This window comes from Salminus brasiliensis, chromosome 24 (assembly GCF_030463535.1).
Source record: "Salminus brasiliensis chromosome 24, fSalBra1.hap2, whole genome shotgun sequence".
NCBI lineage: Eukaryota > Metazoa > Chordata > Actinopteri > Characiformes > Bryconidae > Salminus > Salminus brasiliensis.
Window position 1 is genome coordinate 7,039,731 of NC_132901.1, and position 21,052 is coordinate 7,060,782.

The 21,052-nt window shown below is 36.4% G+C and overlaps 2 protein-coding genes across 2 annotated transcripts; one reads left to right on the forward strand and one right to left on the reverse strand.

Moving 5' to 3' along the window:
• Positions 1-375: 375 nt before the first annotated feature.
• On the forward strand, positions 376-11,541 carry ugdh (UDP-glucose 6-dehydrogenase). Its single transcript, XM_072669736.1, has 12 exons — positions 376-640; positions 1,546-1,707; positions 2,044-2,145; positions 2,523-2,723; positions 4,167-4,364; positions 4,808-4,955; positions 5,715-5,809; positions 6,141-6,271; positions 8,149-8,288; positions 8,528-8,619; positions 9,161-9,271; positions 10,107-11,541. The coding sequence occupies exons 2-12, from the start codon at positions 1,546-1,548 to the stop codon at positions 10,212-10,214; spliced, it is 1,488 nt and encodes a 495-aa protein (XP_072525837.1). The 5' UTR covers positions 376-640; the 3' UTR covers positions 10,215-11,541.
• A 10-nt stretch (positions 11,542-11,551) lies between these two features.
• lias (lipoic acid synthetase) lies at positions 11,552-19,935 on the reverse strand. Its single transcript, XM_072669737.1, has 11 exons — positions 19,814-19,935; positions 18,460-18,632; positions 18,134-18,227; positions 17,576-17,656; positions 16,925-17,081; positions 16,757-16,814; positions 15,476-15,604; positions 13,762-13,907; positions 13,559-13,629; positions 13,320-13,431; positions 11,552-12,049 (listed from the first exon to the last, which is right to left on the reverse strand). The coding sequence occupies exons 1-11, from the start codon at positions 19,895-19,897 to the stop codon at positions 11,991-11,993; spliced, it is 1,164 nt and encodes a 387-aa protein (XP_072525838.1). The 5' UTR covers positions 19,898-19,935; the 3' UTR covers positions 11,552-11,990.
• Between the last annotated feature and the right edge of the window lie 1,117 nt (positions 19,936-21,052).

Consider the following 21,052-nt stretch of genomic DNA (forward strand, 5'->3'; position numbering starts at 1 on the left):
CTACTAAAAGTTCATTTTATCTAGCATTAGTTTTTTGTTTTTTTTTTACTTTAGAAGCTTAAAAAGTGCCATTTGTGGTTCAGTCTTTTCTGTGGTGTGCATTTAGTGTGTAAGGGAACAAAAATCACTTCCTCTAGTTTAACACGCAGTTAATACACGTGGCAGCTTTAAAAGTTTGAGCTCCTCCAGTTATTTCAGAACAAAAGCCCAAACGTGTAAAAATGTTAGTAAAAATGATTGAAACGGCGATTTAATTAAATCTATTAGACACCAACATTCTATCTTGTTATATTGTTATTTACTATGTATTATTTTGTTAAAAGTTATTTTGATGGTGCATATTGTGACTTTTATTTTGCTGCGTCCCCCGGAAGTGACAGTAATCGTATCATTTTTTTGGCTGGTGGGTGTGTGTGTGTGCCTATGAATATGTGTAGGGGAGAGAGAGAGGGAGAGTCGTCGGAATCATAATAGTTTTATTCATTTAGGTGAGAGTGAGCTGTGAAAGAGCCTGTATATTTTTCGGAGTGTGGTCAGTTGAGTGTGTGTGAGCGGCGGACTAAGCTAGCTAGTTAACTTCCAGCAGCTTTTGCTCACTCTGAAGTAGAAACACCATTTCTCAACTTTATTTTTAAGCAAGGTAAGAAACTAACGCTTCTTCACAGGGGTCTAAATACATGTCAGGTCAAACTAACCTAACATGTATTGGGTGAAGAGTGATTCAAAGTCTGATTTTAGCGGGGAAAAAAAAGTATATGTATGTGTATGTATGTGTGTGTATATGCCTATATATATATATATATATATATATATATATATATATATATATATATATATATATATATATAGGCAGGTTGAGAGTTGAGAGGCTATTTAGAATGTTTTTGATACTGAACTGCAAAGTTTAAAATATATTCTTAATATTCTGAATTCAGATTCAGATAACTGCTCAGATTTTTGCTCCAATCCTTCTCACGATTTGGGATGAAGCAAAAATGTGGGCCATCAAGGGGGGCCTCTGGACTGGTTTTAGAACTGCTGGATTACAGACAGTTTGGTCATCAAGGCCCAGAAGATCACCAGGGTCTGAGAGGGATAGAGTAATACAGTGACTCCTCCCAAGTCCCCCACACCAGTCTTTTTCTCCAGTTTCCTCTGGCCAATTAGCTGCTCACAGTTGGGGAACATCTGTTTTAGATCACTGTTGAACATTACAAGATTGTTCTTTGTCATGTGGTCAAGAATGTGGACCTAGTCATTCTTCTGACGTATTATATGTGAGATTGGCAAAAATGTAAGCACTGTATGGTAGAGCCTTACTCATTAGATATCTGATATCAACTGATATTAACAATGTGCGGTTTATCAACATCAGAAGAAAAGGCAAAACATGTTTGTACGCCTGGAGAATTCGGTGCTGTTTGAACTTATCAATTTAGATACAACAGCATATGAATACAAATACAAATGAGATTATCTTATGTTTTTTATGTTACTGCATTGATTTACAGACCCCTTTCATCCCATGTCTGTCCTTTCTTCTAGATGTTCCAGATCAAAAAAATTTGCTGCATAGGTGCAGGGTATGTCGGTGGACCAACTTGTAGTGTGATTGCCAGCATGTGTCCTGAAATCAAGGTGACAGTGGTGGACGTGAATGAGGCCCGAATCAAAGCCTGGAACTCTGAAACTCTTCCAATTTATGAGGTACTTAAATCAGGTATATTCTCTCTCTCTCTCTCTCTCTCTCTCTCTATCTATCTATCTATCTATATATATATATATATATATATATATATATATATATATATATATATATATATTTCATGATATCCCAATATTCATTATATTTGTGTCTTGTTTTTGTGTTATTATTGCAACCAAATGTCCTGTTGGGGATTAATAAAGAACATCTGGTTGTCAGTCTCTGTCGGTCTGTAACAGCTCAAGATTTTAATGGAGTCATGCTGGCTACACACATTGCCTCTAACAAGAGCCTCTCTCTTTTGGCCCCTTTTCCCCCATCCCCCTGTTCATGTGCAGCCAGGTCTGAATGAGGTGGTGTTGTCATGCCGTGGCAAGAACCTTTATTTTTCTACCGACATTGACTCTGCCATTAAAGAAGCAGACTTGGTCTTTATTTCTGTAAGTATCAGGCTTGAATAATATCAGAATACTCTTTTGCAGTTAAGGAGTTTTAGGCTTTTATATTTTTAGGTGGTCAAAAATGAAACAAACCTAAATGCTTTAACAATCAGTGAAGTGAACTGTGAATTGATAAATCTGAAATTGTTCAGTGCCAAAGTAGAGCTTTTGAGAATTAGTTTTTGTTAATAATTACAGGCATAATTAGACATTTTGTCCTAGTATACATGCATTTGTGCCCTTTTTTTAGTTTATTTAACCATGCTGGTTTAGCACATAAAATTTGTATAGCCTGTATCAGCTGACTTATTAGTCAACTGGGTTATCACTCAAACTCAAAAAAAGAGATTTCCCTCTAAAATGTACATTTTCTACAGGTAAATACCCCCACTAAGACCTATGGAATGGGTAAGGGCCGTGCTGCTGATCTGAAGTTTATTGAGGCATGTGCACGGCGGATTGTGGAGGTCTCAGACGGATATAAGATTGTGACAGAGAAGAGCACTGTACCGGTCCGAGCTGCCGAGAGCATTCGCAGGATATTTGATGCCAACACCAAACCTAGCCTTAACCTGCAGGTGAGCATATGTTGGAATTTCTTACTGAAGGTTACAGTTTGGCAGAGAATCCCCTATTACAATTCAAAATCCCTTTGAAAGTTAGGAAGCTTTTCCCCTGTCTTGTTCAGTTGCTTCTGCTTGGAGCTGTGAGGTTTTTGTGTGACGGTGATGATGCATATTTATACTCCTAAATTATCTCTTACATGTCTGTGTACATTTATCTGTTAGAGTAAACTATTTAGAGACGGTTAGTACACTCGAATGAACAAATAAGCAAAGCTAGTGTAACAGGATGTGTAAAATGTGTAATTGGACCTGCTTTTTGCATAAGCATGTCTGTATTGTATGTTTGTGTCCATGCCTGTGAATGAGAGTTACATGAAAAAAATGACTTGGTACTTATTACATAATAGTAATAAGTACTAAGTTGTTTTTTTGAGACTCTGTGATCTACAGAGGGGGGTAGAATAATGGTATTTTTCTCTCTGCTCATTAACATTCCCTTTTTCCCAGTTTCTGCATTGTGTAACATTTAGCTTATTAAGGGGCAAAGTCTAATTGTGACAAATCAGTATGTGTCTGGATCATGAGGGATTTTCTTTAATTAGCAGAAGAAATGTTCTGGTGAGGTTTAGTGAAGTCCTGAAAGTCCCACCAAGAGTTTGTTTGCAACTGCAATGACTCCATCTCTCCTTATTTGAAAGCTGTAGAAATAAATTGCAGACAGACTGAAAGTTACAGTCTGTTTTATAACCACTTGTACACTACAGGCCAAATGTTTGGTAGTACCTAGCGATGGCACAATACCATATATATATAATATTGATAGAAAATCCACCAAAAAATTTAATCAGTCATTACTGAAATAGTATATTCTTTCTTAAAACCACAGTTAATTTTTTTTTATTAAAGCCCTGATCAAATTATGTAAGATATCAGTGAAAGGATGATTGAATACTGTAAGATATTATTAAAACACTCAATCACCCTGGTACCCCACAGGAAGAAATACACAGCTAACATGACATCACACAGTGTGAGTTATATACATGAAAATTGCATTTTGGCAAGTGGAAATTAACATATTTGATTCACTGTTACACTAATCAAAACTGACATCTGACATTTAGCTGAATTAGATTAAATTATGAGAACAATGAGAACAAATATTTCATTTTTAATATACGACATTCAATTCTTAACTGTATTTTAAACTGTATTTTAAATATTTTTGTTGTATATTTATGTTTTAAACATTGATTTGGATACAGAAAAGTGTCCTTTTTTTACTCCCCCAAAATCATACATAAATAGACATTGTGCTTCAAAATGACAGCGAAATAATTAATAATAAATAATGTGCCCCCCCCCCCTTAAATAAAACATTAATGCCAAACAAGTTGAGTTTCATTTTAGAGTAGAATTCCAATTGCATACACTTTTCCCCCCTGTCTCCCGAAGGTGCTCTCAAACCCAGAGTTTCTGGCAGAAGGGACAGCGGTGAAGGACCTAAAGGAGCCCGACCGCGTTCTTATCGGAGGGGACGAGACTCCGGAGGGTCAGAAGGCCATCCAAGCACTGTGTGAGGTTTATGAGCACTGGGTGCCCAAATCGCGTATCATCACCACCAACACCTGGTCCTCCGAGCTCTCCAAACTGGTGTGTATGTGTGCTGTGTGAACTTGCAGGCATGTTTGGGATGGGCATTTTATCAAGAAATAAGTTTTTTTAAAAAACAACAACAACAACAAAACTTACTGCCTACAGCCAGTACAATTCTTCCAAGTTATACCATACCACCTCTTGAGTTGCATGATAATACTTGTAGTCTATTATTACTGTAGTAATAATAAAATAAAAAATCTTTTATATTTTTTCTTTCTAGCAAAAACACCCATAATTAAGTTTTATGTAATCAACATTCATAATGTTTGCAACTTCTCTGTAGCTTTTTAAATTAAAAGAAAAAAAGAAAAAGAAAGACTGATGGAGAAATATTTATTTTGCTTTTGCCTAAGAAGTTACAATAATATAATGCACATGGTTAATAAATTATTTATTCATTTTGAAAAAAATTTTTGTATTTTGTTTTTTTGAGTTAGGCTGCAAATGCATTTCTTGCCCAACGTATTAGCAGCATAAACTCCATTTCTGCTCTGTGTGAGTCCACTGGGGCAGATGTAGAGGAGGTGGCCAGAGCTATTGGCATGGACCAGCGCATCGGCAGCAAGTTCCTTAAAGCTAGCGTAGGTGAGTTTGTGTGAGCAACATAATGCAGTGGTTCTTTAATGTGTTTCACAAAGCAGAATTTCTGTTGGCCAGAAGCAATGACCGTTTTCCCGTCCTCTAGCATGCATAATACAACTAATAAAGTAATAAACAAGCTCTTCCTGAGATAATGTCGGTGTAGTAGAGCTGTGAAAATGCAGGTTAGTGGAACTCCAGAATCCAGAATCGGCATTGAGAACCTCTTGAGACTTTTAAGTGACAATTTGGCGAATGTCTAACAAGCAATTTTAAGGAAGATGCAAGAGGAATGTCACCTCCATTAAAAAAAAATGGTGAAACTGCCACCTACATTTTTAGGCCTTTTGGTTTATTGTTCCTATATAAAATTTAATGCATTACAAACATTGTCATAGTGTCATACAGATATCATAAATGTCATGTTTGTGCACGTTACTGCACACTCCAGAGAAACAGAGGGGTTTGATTTGCCTTTCTAGCAAACATGAGCAACTGCCATTTCCTAAATGCAAGTAGAGAGAAAACTTTATTCTAAAACACTTTTTATTTTGATTTCCTGCTGCTTAGAGGAGACTATGGTTTCATGAGGTGTGATGATTTAGTGCAGTCAGTTTACATTGTGTTAAACTTGTGACTGTTAGCGTCCATTACTTGGATGTAAACTAATAAAGCAAACTTGTCAAATTGTGTAAATTTGATTCCTTTTAATAGTGTAATGTGTTGTTTAAATTCAGTAACATTTTGTATTTGTGTGTCTGTCAGGTTTTGGAGGGAGCTGTTTTCAGAAGGATGTGCTAAATTTGGTCTATCTGTGTGAGGCACTGAATCTGCCAGAGGTGGCTTCTTACTGGCAGCAGGTACAAAAGCCTATGGCAGAAATGGGTATTTGTATTTATGTGTATTTATTTCATATTGATTATTTAACATGATGCTTCACAAAAAAGAGCTTGATGCATTTTTATTAAATAATGAGCTACAAACAGTTACAGACATGTACAAACTGATACAAAATGATAATTAAAAGGCACACACGCAAAAAACACTATGTTGAAGAGTACAGCCACAGTCAAACATATAGCATGAAGACAACAAAAATGAAGGAGGCAGCAAGTGGAATTAATGAGGATGTTTTTCAAACTAAAAAAAAAATTACTTCAAGGCTTTTTTTTTTCATACTTGTGTGTGTAGGTGATAGACATGAATGAGTACCAGAGGAGAAGATTTGCATGTAGGATCATTGACTGCCTCTTCAACACTGTGACGGGAAAGAAAATTGCTCTGTTAGGCTTTTCTTTCAAAAAAGACACTGGAGACACCAGGTATACACATGCATACACCCACTGTAAATTGACTTAATAGATACAGTATATTAACTTTTTGTTTGTTTAACTTTTGTTGTTCTAATTGAACATTACAAGTGTTATTATGTAATTTTATAGAAAATGGCATAAAATATGTATAGTTCAACATAAATCTACATTATGTAGCCAGTATACAGTAGTGTTGTTTTTTTTTTTTTTTTTTTTTTTTACAATGTAATAATCTTTAATACCATGCAATAACATACAAAAAAAAACCCACATCTACCCAGTGTAACCAAGCACACATACACACGCACACCAACAACCACACTCAATTTAATTCAGTGTAACTTGTCTGTCAAAAGTTTACACGCTTTTCTTTTACGTGAACTCTGTCCTCCAATCCAGCTGCCATATGCACAATCTCTATCTCTGTCACAAACACACACACACACCTCCACACTAACTAACCTTTATCCAGACTGAAATGCTTTTTCATGCTGCAGCTTGTGCCGTACTTGCAGAATCCTGAATGATGTTACACAACTAAGCATGACTATGCAAGCCTCTCATCTAAAATGCGTTGAAAATATTTAAATATTTCAATCCAAGCCTGACCCTTTAAACTAAGTGGTTGCAGTTCTGTTTACATGGTTCAGAAAACCAGGAGAGTTGACCTCTTGATTGGAGAAAAAAACATTGGTGGTCCAGAAAGTGGTACTTTTTAGGTGATGGTTTGGTGACAATTCTAAATGACACAATTGTATATATTCTCTAGACCTAGTCAGTTACCCAATACATTTATTTTTAAAATTTGGCTGCTTTATAGTTACTGCTGGAGGCAGGGTGCTGCTAATGATTTTGCAGTAGTACATGCAATGGAATTCACTTTTTGATGCAAGACTAATTCCCTTTATAAGATTTTTTTTAAAGACCATATTTACTGTGTATTTTAAGACCATATTTACTGTGTATTTAAATGTTAATAAATTACCTTGCTTAACCAGCTTAACCAGTACCAGACTAACACTACAACAACAAAAACCAACATGGACCAATATGAAAGGCATGATGGTCTATGCTTTTGTATCAGGGTATGGAAAAGTAATTACAGTGTTTAAATTCTTTTTATTGTAAAGAATGTTTTTGTAACTTTTTAAATAATAATAATGTATTGTAAAGATATTAAATTACTATTGGTAGCCCTGTTCCACTATGGACTAAACCAGCAGTTAATATCCATTAAATATTTTCCTTTATTTGTTTTATTTTTTTGTGTTTCAGATTTATTTCTTTTAAATGCAATGATGCATTACTCCTAACTCACATTGCACTGTTTTGAGGGTGATCTGAAGTATTTCATGCACATAGAAGGTGGAAGGCAAATCAGGCAGTGCTTTTTGCCAAACAAGAAAGATGAAAAATACTCTATAACTTAAAAATTTAAAATGTTATAATATATTTTAGGGTCCCTGTCAGTCACCGGCCCTTAGAAACTAGTGTTTATTGGCAACATTAGCCTCATAGCCCCAATGTAAAGTAACCAAACATGTCTTACCTGATCAACTACAGATAAAAATGTTTTTAAAAAGTTTAAATCTGATTTTCTGGTAAACCATTCTTTTAAATGTGTTTAAAAGATTTTCAATGACAATACTCAAGTAATGCCATCGTATTTTTTTGCCTTACATCTCACCTGCCAGTTTGCTTCTATCATTGTTTTTTTTTTTTTTCTCTCAGTGCAACAGTTTTTGTTCATTTAAGGAATGTTTTCTGTAGTAACTGATTGTACACTGCAAATGGGAGTGTTTATGTGAATGAAGTAGTTAAGTTATGCATATTGTGGTTATGCCAAAATACCATTGTAAGGTGTGTTTTTACTGTGTGTGTTTTAGAGAGTCATCAAGTATCTATATATCAAAATATCTGATGGATGAGGGAGCAAAGCTGCATATCTATGATCCCAAAGTACTGAAGGAGCAGATCATCCAGGACCTGTCCCAGCCCAGCATCTCTGGAGACAACCCTCAAAGAGGTGTGTGTGTGTGTTAATACTGTACTCTGTCTGTTTAATGTTTTTATGGGTCAGATCAGTACATGCAGTATAGTGACATAAGCGTTAATATCTTATATTGTCAATGATGGAGGAAAAAAAAACCCACTGCTGTTCTCTGATTGATCAAATTGAGTTTCTGTTATCTTTACAATTAGGACAGAGGTCCTGGGGTGTGTGCATGTGTGTGCTTGTGTGTCTAACTGTATTTCCTTTTTTAGTATCAGAGCTGGTTACTGTGACATCAGACCCTTATGAAGCGTGTAAAAGTGCACATGCACTGGTCATCTGCACTGAATGGGACATGTTTAAGGTAAACACAAACATATATTAGTTTATGAACTGTAAAACCTATAGACTGTTTGTCATTTTGTCTTAAAAAAAAGTTTTTCAGATGCCATAGTGAAATCTTGCATATCAGTCAACAGCTTTAAAATGAGGTGCTTTTAGTAGAAACGCTTAAGTTAAGATCATGCTCAAACTTCTAAAACACTCCACTTTCCCACTGAAAGTAACAGTTAGTTACATGACATCAAATAAAATATCATGCTAGATTTGTTACAGAACAGGTCTGATTAATTCTTTCCCTCTCACATCTGATCCAACAAATTTACTGTTTTCTTTTTTAGACATATAAACAGTATTTTTACTTTTATTTATTAGTAAATAAAAGTAAACATGTGGCATTATGTATAATGATTATTTTGTTTGGTAATATATAATAGCGCAAATGAAATACAGGTATTACGATGTAAAGTTCAAAACAAATAATGTGATATTGTACATGTTAGGTAATATTTTTTACAATGCTTAATAAACATTCTATGTATATTTCTGTGGTGTTTCTGTGTAAGGATCTGGATTATGAGAAGATCCATTATCAGATGTTAAAGCCAGCATTCATATTCGACGGGCGCCGCGTATTGGACCATCTTCACCCACAATTACAGAACCTTGGTTTTCAGGTGGGTGTGTGGTTTATTCATGATTTTAATCATGCTAACTTTGCACCCTGATAATGAATGTTTTTTGCTGTAACAGTCATTTTATTGCAGTAAGTAAGTAAAAAAGAAATCTAAACTGTATTGATTTAAAACCGTAATGTACACTAACAGTCAATTGTTAGAACATTACTTTTTTAGCATGATGTAAAGAAATTGAATTAACAGGTTATTCATACACCTCTATAAAGCTACATAAAATAATTGTGAAAGATCTTGAATTGTGAACAGAATACTGTCATTTCAGGAGTTAAATCTGATTGTATTTTGCTTTTACTGAGTTGACATTTTGCACTGAATATATAAACATTCTGTTTATCATATAGTCTGTGTGGCATCAGGTCATGTACAAAGCTCTGGTTTTGAAACTTCTAATTACAATTGGGAAACAACTTCATTTTGCTTTTGAATACTTCCCTATGAGCATTCACACAATGTACTGTTTTGTAAGATTACCATCTTGCACAAAAACAAACCTGTTTGACTGAACCACTTGGTGTACAAGTGAATCATGACAATATTAATAGGGGTATAATATGCATATGTATAATATGTAAAATGATACCCCCTAATAATATTAATTAACTATTAATAGTAGTTTTACCAAATGTTGTTCTTTTACAGTAGGCAAGAGATGACCCATGTTAATTTTTCTGAATGCAATCAAATTCTCAGCAGTTCTCCAAAATCTAGTAGAAAGCCTACACAGAATGCGTGTACAGTGATTTAGAATGTGGCTTGTTCAGCTTTATGACCAGAACCTTCCCCTTAATGAACCCCTTTTATTTTGTGTCTGTAGATCGAGACCATTGGTAAGAAGGTGATGACGAGGCTTCCCTTCACACCATCTGGTGGAGTACCCAAAATCACCCTCAACGAACCACCCAACAAGAAATCCAAAGTCTGAGGGGCAAACATGCACAGATACTTTACACCACAGTCCATTAAACACATTCACTTTACCTTGGCTGAATATCCAACCAAAAAAGCCAAAGTCAGCAATATCACATTAGCAGGAATGTGTCGATAATGTATGTGTTTTGTGTGTAGTGGATCTCTCATAATACTCAATTTCCCATCTTCATCTTTCCCATCTATACCATGCCACACTTCCCATATTCTCTTGCGTGATTATAAAAGGGACTGTTTACCTCACCATTTTAAAACAAAGTTCAGTGTAGAATAGAATGTAGTTTGTATCATTTACTCCCCAGTGGAAACAACGCTGCAAAAACAGCTGACAACAGTTTATCTCTGACCATTCAAACTTTACAGGAACTGGAGAGCCACTCAGAACAGATATCATTTCCATATCTTGATGGCCTGTTTTAGCCAAAGGGATCAAGACCGGTTGAATAAAAGGTCATGTAGAAATTAATTTCGTTTCGGCACTTGCAGTAAACATGTAGTATACGAGACTTTTGTTTGTCTATTCAGTATTCATGCAATTGATTGTTTCCTGATGATAAATCTGTTATTTTTTCAATAATAAGCCTTAGAGGTAAAACATAAATGACAAACCTTTCACACTGTTCCACTGACAAAGTTGTCTTACATTTAGTGCACTTTCACCCACCGTAAATCTGTATTATTTTTTTTTTCCACACTTTTTTAAAAGTTTATATGGACCACATGTTGTATTAATGCCTTTCCAGAAGGTTCTTTGGTACATAGAGTAAATCCGAAGACTTGAGTAAAATACGCCTTTTAAGGAATAGCTTAAATCAAATAAAAATGTTGCTAAAAATAAATGAAAAAACAGCAAATAAGCAAATGAAATCCATTTATTGTTAGCTACTGTAGCATTTTTTTGTTCAAGTCTATGTCCCAGTACTAAACATAATTCAAATAGTTTACATAGTAATGTCATATTTAAATAGCTTTTTTATTTCTGGAATGCGTTTGTCATTATATATAACTGCACTGACAAAGAAAAAAAGAAAAAGACTAGTGGTGTGAGTGAAGCTCTCATCTTTTCATATCAAATGAACTGAAACACTTAGGATTTTGAGACAGAGCTTAATTTGTGTTTTCATACAGTGTCAAGTGTTAGTTTGATTACAAATGATTATCAAGCTTTTGAAGATCGCAGTCAGTTATTGCATAATCATGTCTTGTAAAAGCAGTACATTCTAGTTTGTGTTTTTTTTCATAAAATCTTGTATAAATTTGTAACACTAATGTAAAACAAATGAAAGCAACATTTTTTTTGAAATAAATATGGACCAATGAAACCCATTGGTGTGCTTTTTGAAAACAATTTTATTAGATATTACATTGCACATATTGCGCAGTTGATTTTTATCCAATTTACACAGGTGTAACATGCTTATTGTATTTTCTGTTTTTATCTTCTGATATTAACTAACTTTTCTGCCACAAAGATTGTACTTTGTGTAGTGTTACTAGTTAAGCCACTGAGGAGACTGCATGTATTCTTTATAGCAGAGACTGAATACACTAATAAGTCATTTCAGGAGGGTTGAGTCTGACATATGCTGACTTCTAGGTTCTCCTCTCCACAGTAATTCTTTGGCTTTGCAAGATCCCTCTGCCTTAGCCTTCTTGTTCAATTAACATAAATGTAAATACTCCCTCTGTAGAGGCTAGCCTGATGAAAAATAATGGATTAGGCAGCAGGTTTTATGACTAGGTCATGTGTAGTTCGGACGGGAACCCAATTTCATTTTGATGTTTCTTCCGTCTTCCTGTTTTTCAGCAGGTTTTTCAGGAAGAACTCACCTAAGCAAAAGGCACAAATGAAGAAAATCAGACTCCAAGTGATGCAAGGGCAGAGCTACTCGACTGCCAAATTACACTTAAAAAGCAGTTATGGATAATATATAAAAAAAAGGGAATTTTCCTTACTTAGAACTACCACTACTTGTAATAGAATAGAAACCAACAACAAGGAAAATAATGAAATGTTTTCTGAATAGATAACAGTTGGTAGCTTCTCTGTGCCCCCATCAAAAGGACTCACTGAATTGACGCAGTACGAGTAGAAAACTCCAAGAAGCTCAGTGCAGATCTGAGATGGATGAACATATTAATCTCAAATAACTGCAGGTTCAAGGATCACCGGTTCATACAATTATATGCAAGTACAAGTAATTGCGTAGACATTTTGTCAAGGCCTGGAAGAAGACCCAACCATCAGCTCAGAAAAAATTGGTTTACATTGTTAGGAACAACAATGTCATTGTCAAGTGAATTTTTCATTGCCATGAATTGAAAAGCTGCCATTCAAGAAAAAAAAGCCCTGTTCAAAAATCAAGCTTGACCACAGTTTGCAGCTGACCACATGGACACAGAAAAAGCTTTCTGGAGGTTTGGATACAATGATTAGAGATGTTTTTGAGGAGTAAAGGTGAAGCATTAAAATCCAAGCACACTGTACCAACTGCATGGTGGTGGCAGCAAAATACTTTGGGGCTATTTTGCTGCCAGTGGAACTCGTAATGGTATGGTAAGTGAATAGAATAATGAGGGAGTAGTACCTTAGAATTATTCAGCATAAACTCAAACTATCAGCGAGACAGTTGAAACTTGGACATAATTGGGCGACCTCTGTTACTAGAGCTTAGATTGGGCCCGAGCGTGCCTGACTGCCCCATAAACTGACATTATGAACCCATATGCGATTAGAACAATCTAATTTGTGCAACGTTTTTTACAATTACAGTGTGATTTGTTACCATAGCTTTATATAAAATTAAAAAGATTCATAAAAAAAAAAAAATCATAGGCCTATGTCGCAGACCATTTTCTTGACCCCGATCCGAGGAAAGTGGTGGGAAATCTCAGCCCGGCCCGGGTTGGGCATCGGGTCGGGAATCTAAACCTGACTAAACATTTTTCCCTATTAAATAAACTAATGCTCTATCTGCCAGAAAAAAGAACTGAAAGCCCAATATTGCCATGACATTAATGTCCATGATGAGTGTATGTAGAAATTCATGTGTGCCGTTTGTGCTTTGGAGACTTGGAAAGTAAGTCCGATACAAGTTACCTGCTTTGTAAGAGGAGCGCACCAACGGTCCACTTGCTGTGTAGACAAAGCCCATTTCCTGACCAACCTTCTCCCAGTAATCAAACTTTTCAGGAGTGATATACTCCTCCACCTAAACACACACACATTAATATTTAAAAAATCAAATGTAATACCACTACAACATTAGCACATCAATATATTAACACATCAAAAGAAATCAGGAGGCAGTAGAGTACAGTATAGAAGAAGTGTGGTACCTTTAGATGCCGCTTGGTTGGCTGCATGTACTGTCCCAAGGTCAGACAGTCCACTCCAGAGTCCCTTAACTCTGGACAAGACAACAGCAATTATAATAATAAATATAGTATTCATTAAGCAGGGCCAATGACCCAACGCCTTCCACCCCATATGCTTATATGTGCCAAAGACTGACAGTGTGTGCGTGTGCGAGCATGCATACCTTTCATTGTAGAGTGTACCTGTGCATCTGTCTCACCCAGCCCGAGCATGATAGAGGTTTTAGTGAGTAGGCTTGGTTTTACTTGCTTTGCGTGACGTAGCACACTTAGCGACTGGTCAAAGTTTGCACGAGGATCACGCACATACCTAAAAGCCAAAAATAGTATTAAAATCAAAACCAGGCAACAGGGCCCCCATTTTAACATGCCATTGCCAGCTTCCACTCATCACACAGACATGCATCAAACATCTGTTACACAAGCTCAAATAATTAACTTCACTTTAAATAATGAAGTTATTAAAAGTCCTAAATACATTAGCATTACTCAGAAACTATTACTACAGTGACTACGCTTCATTTAAGCCTAGATTCATTTTTAAGGTCTCAATTGGTGGAGATATTTTTGCCACCTGGTGGCAGTGGCAGTTACTGAAGTACTCAAACTAAACAAGCAGCTGCTTGACTTTTTTTCCCTATTATTTTCACTAGGAGCACCACCTTGTGGACAAAATGACACCACTAGGTTTGAATGTGAATTCCAAATATAACATGGAACTTACATAATCATTCAAATGTTTGCTCTAGCTTTGAAAATGTACAACCTCAATGTTCTCAACATTTGTCCTCTCCTGAGGACAAATGAAAAGGTTCCTTCACTTATAACAATAGCCAATCTTGTTTGTTAATTCATACATCTCATATGTGGATGCTGGCATCCATGTTAAAGGCAAATCCTGAGCCCTGGCATTCTAATACTAATTCAGGTGCAACAGAAAATGTTTAAGCAACTGTACAAGACTAAAGGGAGAGCTGCAGTTTTTAAAATACCTACTGTGGCAAAAGGAGTCTGTAGCTGCAGCTTTTTTAATCTGTGAATCAATTCACTGACAAAGAAGCCCTAAATGCACACACACGCACCATTTCTGTTGGAGTACAGTTACTGCAATTTATTAGACAAATTCGACTTAGATCTAAGCAATCCAACAGGAATCTGTGTTTAATATGTCTTGTTTGTGTATACACAATCAGATCACTATCCCACGCATTACTGTTAAAAGGCTTTACAGCTAGGTTTTAGTCCAGATGTTAAATAAAATTTAAGTAAATAACTTAAAGATAGATTAGAGATCATTTATGTTGACCAACTTTTCTTTGTCTCTTGTTTTGTTCCTAATGCTCTACAGAAAAGCAAGTGCTGTGACCCAAATGTGTCCCTGAATGGAAGGGACCATTTAGTTCACAAACATGCGTCAGCACCGGTCACATAAATAAACCTGCGAGTGGCTTAACTATGTTTAAAGCTCCATACACACACAAACTGAATTCTGAATTACAGTCAGTAAAAGCACTGTGCTGTTCATGGAATAATAGTTGACCTTTATGTTGCTAAGCTAAGTCTACCATTAACAAACTACATGGGAAAATAACAACTCCTGGCATCCAGTGGCTTATACCGATCACATGCTCATATGAACAAACATTGTCAGCTCTATTTCATTACTGTCTTGTTGCATAGTAACAAAAAGACTCGCTAGGCATTCTGGCCCATATTCAAGATAGTGAGCTATGATGTTCACCTGAAATTACTAATGCACTGTGGGAGATTTATGATTTACCCAATATACACAATAGTGGAGCAATATGGGTCACATCCAAACACTGCAATTTTGTGAAAGACTGAGTTTATATTCCCAGTACAGTTCTGTGCACTGACCTCTGTAGTTCTCTCACAGTCTCAACGTTGTGGGCATAAACATCTAGACCAGACAGAGCAATTATCTCCACAGCTGACAAGTCACCACGGAAATCTGGAGTAAGACACTCTACCAGGATATGAGGGCTCCTAAGAAAGGACACATTTATAACATCCTGTCTTTCTTTTACTTTACACGCACACAAATACTATTTTAATACCTTTTATATGATATGATGTCATGCATACACTCACAGAGCAATTAATTATTAAGGACGTGTATACCTACTCATTTATGCAATTATTTAATCAGCCAATCCTGTGGCAGCGGTGTATTGCAAAAATCCATGCAGATACTGACCAGCAGCTTCAGGCAATGTTCATATCAACAATCAGAATGAGGGGAAAATGGGATCTTAACAATGACGTGGCTGTTAGTGCCAGACGGGATAGAGTACTTAACTTCTGATCTCCTGGGATTTCTAGGATTAACTAGATGTTCCTCAGAATGTTACAATAAGGAAAAAACATCCAGTGAGCAGTAGTTCTGCAGACAAACATGTCTTGTCTGCAGAACTAGGTCAACACAAAAGAGGTCAACACAGAATAGCCAGGCTGACTGGAGCGGACAGAAATGCTACAGTATCTCAGATAACCAGGTGGATGGGCTACAGTTGCAAAAGACGTAAAAGTCAGCTTTCACTTCTGTCAGTCAAAAACAGAAAGCTGAAGCAGCAATGGGCACAGGTTCACTAAAACTGGAAATTTTAAAAAGATGGAGGCATCTGTCATGTTTGTCAGAAATACACATCACCTAATTTACAGGACTATAAATTGACTTACATAGTGTTTTATATAAAGAGCTGTATATACAATCTTTCTTGTTGACCAACAACTTTTCTTTGGTGTCTTCTTTAATAGTATGGCTGTATTGGTCTAACTAAGAACTTAATCTTACTTTGTGTATTTCAATGCACTTATAGTCACTGCTGGGTAGAGATGTTCAATCTTATACAAAAAGGGCCACAGTGGCTGTAGGACTTCATTCTTTTGTGACAGGAGCAAATCTGATCAATAGTTTAAGAATAGTTTGGAACCAACTGATCATACAAGTACCATGAGATGAGCTCGTAAGCTCGGGCTTGTAAGAGATGAAAATCTGTTGTCACATGAGTTCTTTGTGGATAAGAGTGAACACCCCTGGTTTAGAGAATAACATAACAGTTTGTTATTCCTGCAGGTTAGTCATGATTCTCTTTGGTTTTCATACATACACACACAGTTATAACTAGACCTCTTTACCTCTCTTTGAGGTTGGAAACAGTTTTTGCGAAGTGTTCTGCACCCCCATCAGCAATGTCTTTAAAAAAAAAAAGAAAATTAAAAAATCTTAAGGCAGCAAGTAAAACCATCAGATGTTTCCATTTAAATAAACTAAAGGAGTTTTGTGTATTGTGTGTGTGTGGTCACCATCTCTGTCCACTGAAGTGAGCACCACATAGTCCAGCCCCCATGCAGCAATGGCTTTAGCTGTGTTATATGGCTCGTCAGGGTCTAGAGGAGGAGGTTTTCTCGCCGTCTTTACAGAACAAAACCTGCAACCACGTGTGCATGTGTCACCCATCAACTAGAGAGGGAGAGAGAGAGCAAATGGGAGAGAAAATATTGAGTAGTCAAAAATTGTGGCTTTATGTTTGTCTAGAACAGACAGAAAATTAATATATTATTTTTTCACAAAATGCATATGCTATTCTTCAAGTCACTGTTTCCAGGAAAACTAAACAACACACAGAAATGAAAAGCAACAAATCACTGTCCTTTAAGCAGCTGAATTAAACTTGAAGCAATCACTTGTCTGTCATCAGCGGTCTAATTGTAGCTTAATAGCTGATGCTATTCAGTTGTTACCTGTTTGTTTTTTAGTTTGTCTGTTAATAATAACAGTAAATGTAGAGTAGGGGAACCACATCATTGCACATGTAACAGCACTACAGTAGCAGTACTCTTCCTTTACACACGTTTATATGTGGCTATGCACTTATTTATACTTTTGATCTATTGTGTATTATAAATGAATTTCAGTTGTGCATATTGAGAACTGAGCACATACTGCACACTGACCATGATGGTTGCTGTAGCTGTTGCATACTCTCCACCTCCCCAGCACTCTCCAATGTTAGGACACCTGGCCTCCTCACACACCTGCAAAACAGCAATGTTACAAATACTGACAGCGAGACAGGATTCAATTCAGCTACATCTGGCACAGTTCTGCTTAAATGTGGATTTAGACTACTCATAAACAAATAGGGCAACAGTGGCAAAAGCTGCAGGCTGGGGGAATCCAACAGCACCAGAAAGTCAAGCTACATGGATAAGGTGAGAGTGAAAAGCACAGTTTTTGCAGTTTCAGTGTAATGTTTGCAGTTATCAGGCAGCACACTGAACTGCAATGCCACCCCGCACAGCTGTGATTATTCTAGGTTATTCCATTACTTTAAGGTAGAATGAAACAGAACTACAGAGGCGGATGCAGACTCAGCCAATTACTATTCAACCCTGAACTGTTACTGTCAGAAACTCTCGACAAATCTGTACCGAATTAAAATCATAAACCTTGTTGGTTAAATGATGGCATCTCTCCAAAGAAGTAAATGCTTTCTTGTTTTAGATACTCACAGTATGCAAGTTCAACTCTCTGAGAGTGTTCTTCAGTCTATTGTAGTTTTTCCCAATTGGAATCTCTGTCTTCAGCCATGGTGGTAACCTGAGCCTGCAATATAAACCACAGCTTAAACATATTCTTTAAATAGTTTGGTTTCAGAAAGACACCAGTTAGCATCAAAGTGTTCTGGTTCAAAGTTAACATGTGTAAAACTTGATTACCTTAATCCATATTAAGCTTCCTACTAGACAAGAATCCATGTTGCCATAATAAATAACTCTGCAAAAACAAGTTTAACACAATGTTTTATTTCTACATGTACCAATTTAAACAGACTCACCGTTCTCCTTTCTGTCGCTTCAAGTTCCCCCTGTATTCTTCCCACTTGCTCTTCTCTGAAAGCTCTCCTGATATGAAGTCTTTCAGATCTAGGCCATCTTCTTTAATCTCTCTCTTTCGGTCCTGCAGTGTAGCTGATGTGCTGGCCGCAGTGTTCAGTCGACTGGTGTGGCCCTGTGACCATTTAAAGAACCATGTGAAGAGCGACTTCATGTCATGAGTTAATCCACATTACAACACCTAATAAGAACCTGGCCAATAATATTGGCTAGCAACAGTTTATTTATAGCAAATTACATTTTAACATTTGTTTGTGGCATTAAAAACACACAATCTCTTAATGACAGAAATATATCACAGCATTACAGGATAACCTGGGTAAGACGACTGGATTTCTTGCTTAGGATCTATATTTATACATTATCCAAAATAATGTATAAAAATAGCATAAAGCATGAATCAGTATCCTGATAAAAGGTCAGCATAGTCTTTCTAAAGGAGCAAAGACTGTAAAATAAGGAATGAACGTACATTTAGAGAACCGTTTTAAACAAAGAATGGCTTTTCCATTCAGTTTTTATGACATGGACAACTTATATTCCCTCAAATATAAAATATTGTTCAGTCATGTTACTCTTGAGACTCTACTGTGTTCTCTTCGTTGGCTTCCTGTAGCTGCTGCCCGCATCAGACTCAAAACCCTGACGTTGACCAATAAAGCCAAGAATGGACAAGCCATTGGCGCTTCAAGTGCGGCTCAGCTTGACCCACCATCCTTTAAGATCCACGAAAGACAAGCATCCGGGCTCTTTTCTGTCCTGGCACCGAAGTGGTGGAACGAACGAGTCGCTTGCTGTCTTTGAACACAGACTGAAGACCCATCTCTTTCAAGAGTATGAATCCAATGGCAAGGTCTAGAGTCCAAGATCCTAGCCGACACAAACTAGCTATGGATATTTTAATAGGAAATGTGAAGAAGCACTTTTGTTGCTAAGTCGTTCTGGATAAGAGCGTCTGCTAAATGCCTTAAATATAATGTAAATGTAAAAGCACCATTAGTACAGCGAAGTGATCGTCGCAAGTAGTTAGCTAAGACACTTAAATTTAAAGTGAACAATATCTTAACTACCACTAAAGCAACATTAAAAATGCTTTAAAAATTGTTACAACACAGTGGCGAGTGTTTGAAAACAAAGTCAGGAAAGTTATTCAGCATCACTAAAGTGCCAGCATTAGCTCCCATCTGACTTAAAGAGGCCTGTCAGGCCCACAAATCGCTACGGTTACCAAAGAGACAATCTCCAGGTTATCAAGTACCTACTATGTATTGCATCAGTACCTGTGAAACAACTTACATGTGAGGTTTCCGCGCATTTGTGTGACAGCAAAATATGACAACAGGACAAACGACCCGCTAAACTCCGGTTTATCATCGCCATGACTTCAGGAGACTAGTCCGTCATTGACATCTCTTTCATCTGGCATCGATTAAAACCCCTCATTACTTTAACCTTTTACCCCGCGCTCCCAAATTATTTACTGAATCTGATTTTACTGATAGTTATTCATTTGTGTTCACTCCAAATTATTTACTGAATCTGATTTTACTGATAGTTATTCATTTGTGTTCACTCCAAATTATTTACTGAATGTGATTTTACTGATAGTTATTCATTTGTGTTCACTCCAAATTATTTACTGAATGTGATTTTACTGATAGTTATTCATTTGTTTTCACTAGCTAATTATTTTCTGTTGCATTTAAATATTCAGTGAATATTTACTTCGCTTAAATCACTTTTTATATTTTCGAATATATTTCTTTCAAAGATTTAAGTAAAAAGGTGACATTGCATTTTAGTTTGAAATGTGCACATATTTGTTTCTCAATAGACTATCCTCACTAATGTCTAGCTATAATATTTACCATGCTTTCGGAGAGACGTTAACGAAGGAGAATGCATTGTATTCCAGATTACACACAAAACAGAGTATTTCGTTTTACAATGTTTTACACACATTGCAACATCTATGTAACATAACATATAAACTTGAACAATGTTAAAATGATGACAAATATTTACTGTTGTCATTAGTATGATGTGATATATTTTAATGATCTATATTTTGGGACAAATATTTGAGTTTGTAAGTTTGTTTTCTCGATAATCAATCGGTCGCGTCTGCAGGCTCAAAAATGATGTCAGCACGTAGGTGCTACAATTGCGTCATGACGCCTTTCCTCCTTCCTTTCCTCCTCTATCGGCGAGGTAAGAACATGGCGCTGCGTTATCCCCAGGTTTTCAATCCACTATAATCCTCCCTAATGTCCCATCTCATTGCGTTATCGATTATAGTGGATATTATTTGAATGTTGGTTGAAGCATCGGTATGCGTATTTTTGCTATATGGCCAATTTAATATAGAAAAAGACCCTAACGCACTTGCCTTCTGTGTTTATCTGTTAGCCCTTTGCTAATTTTCCTTATAGTGACTTTCACTCGAACCCTTTTAATAAAAGACGTAGTAGCCAGACTGTTCTCTGATCTAGTATTACTACTAATGTTGCGATCTGCCAGTAGCAACTGCTGTAA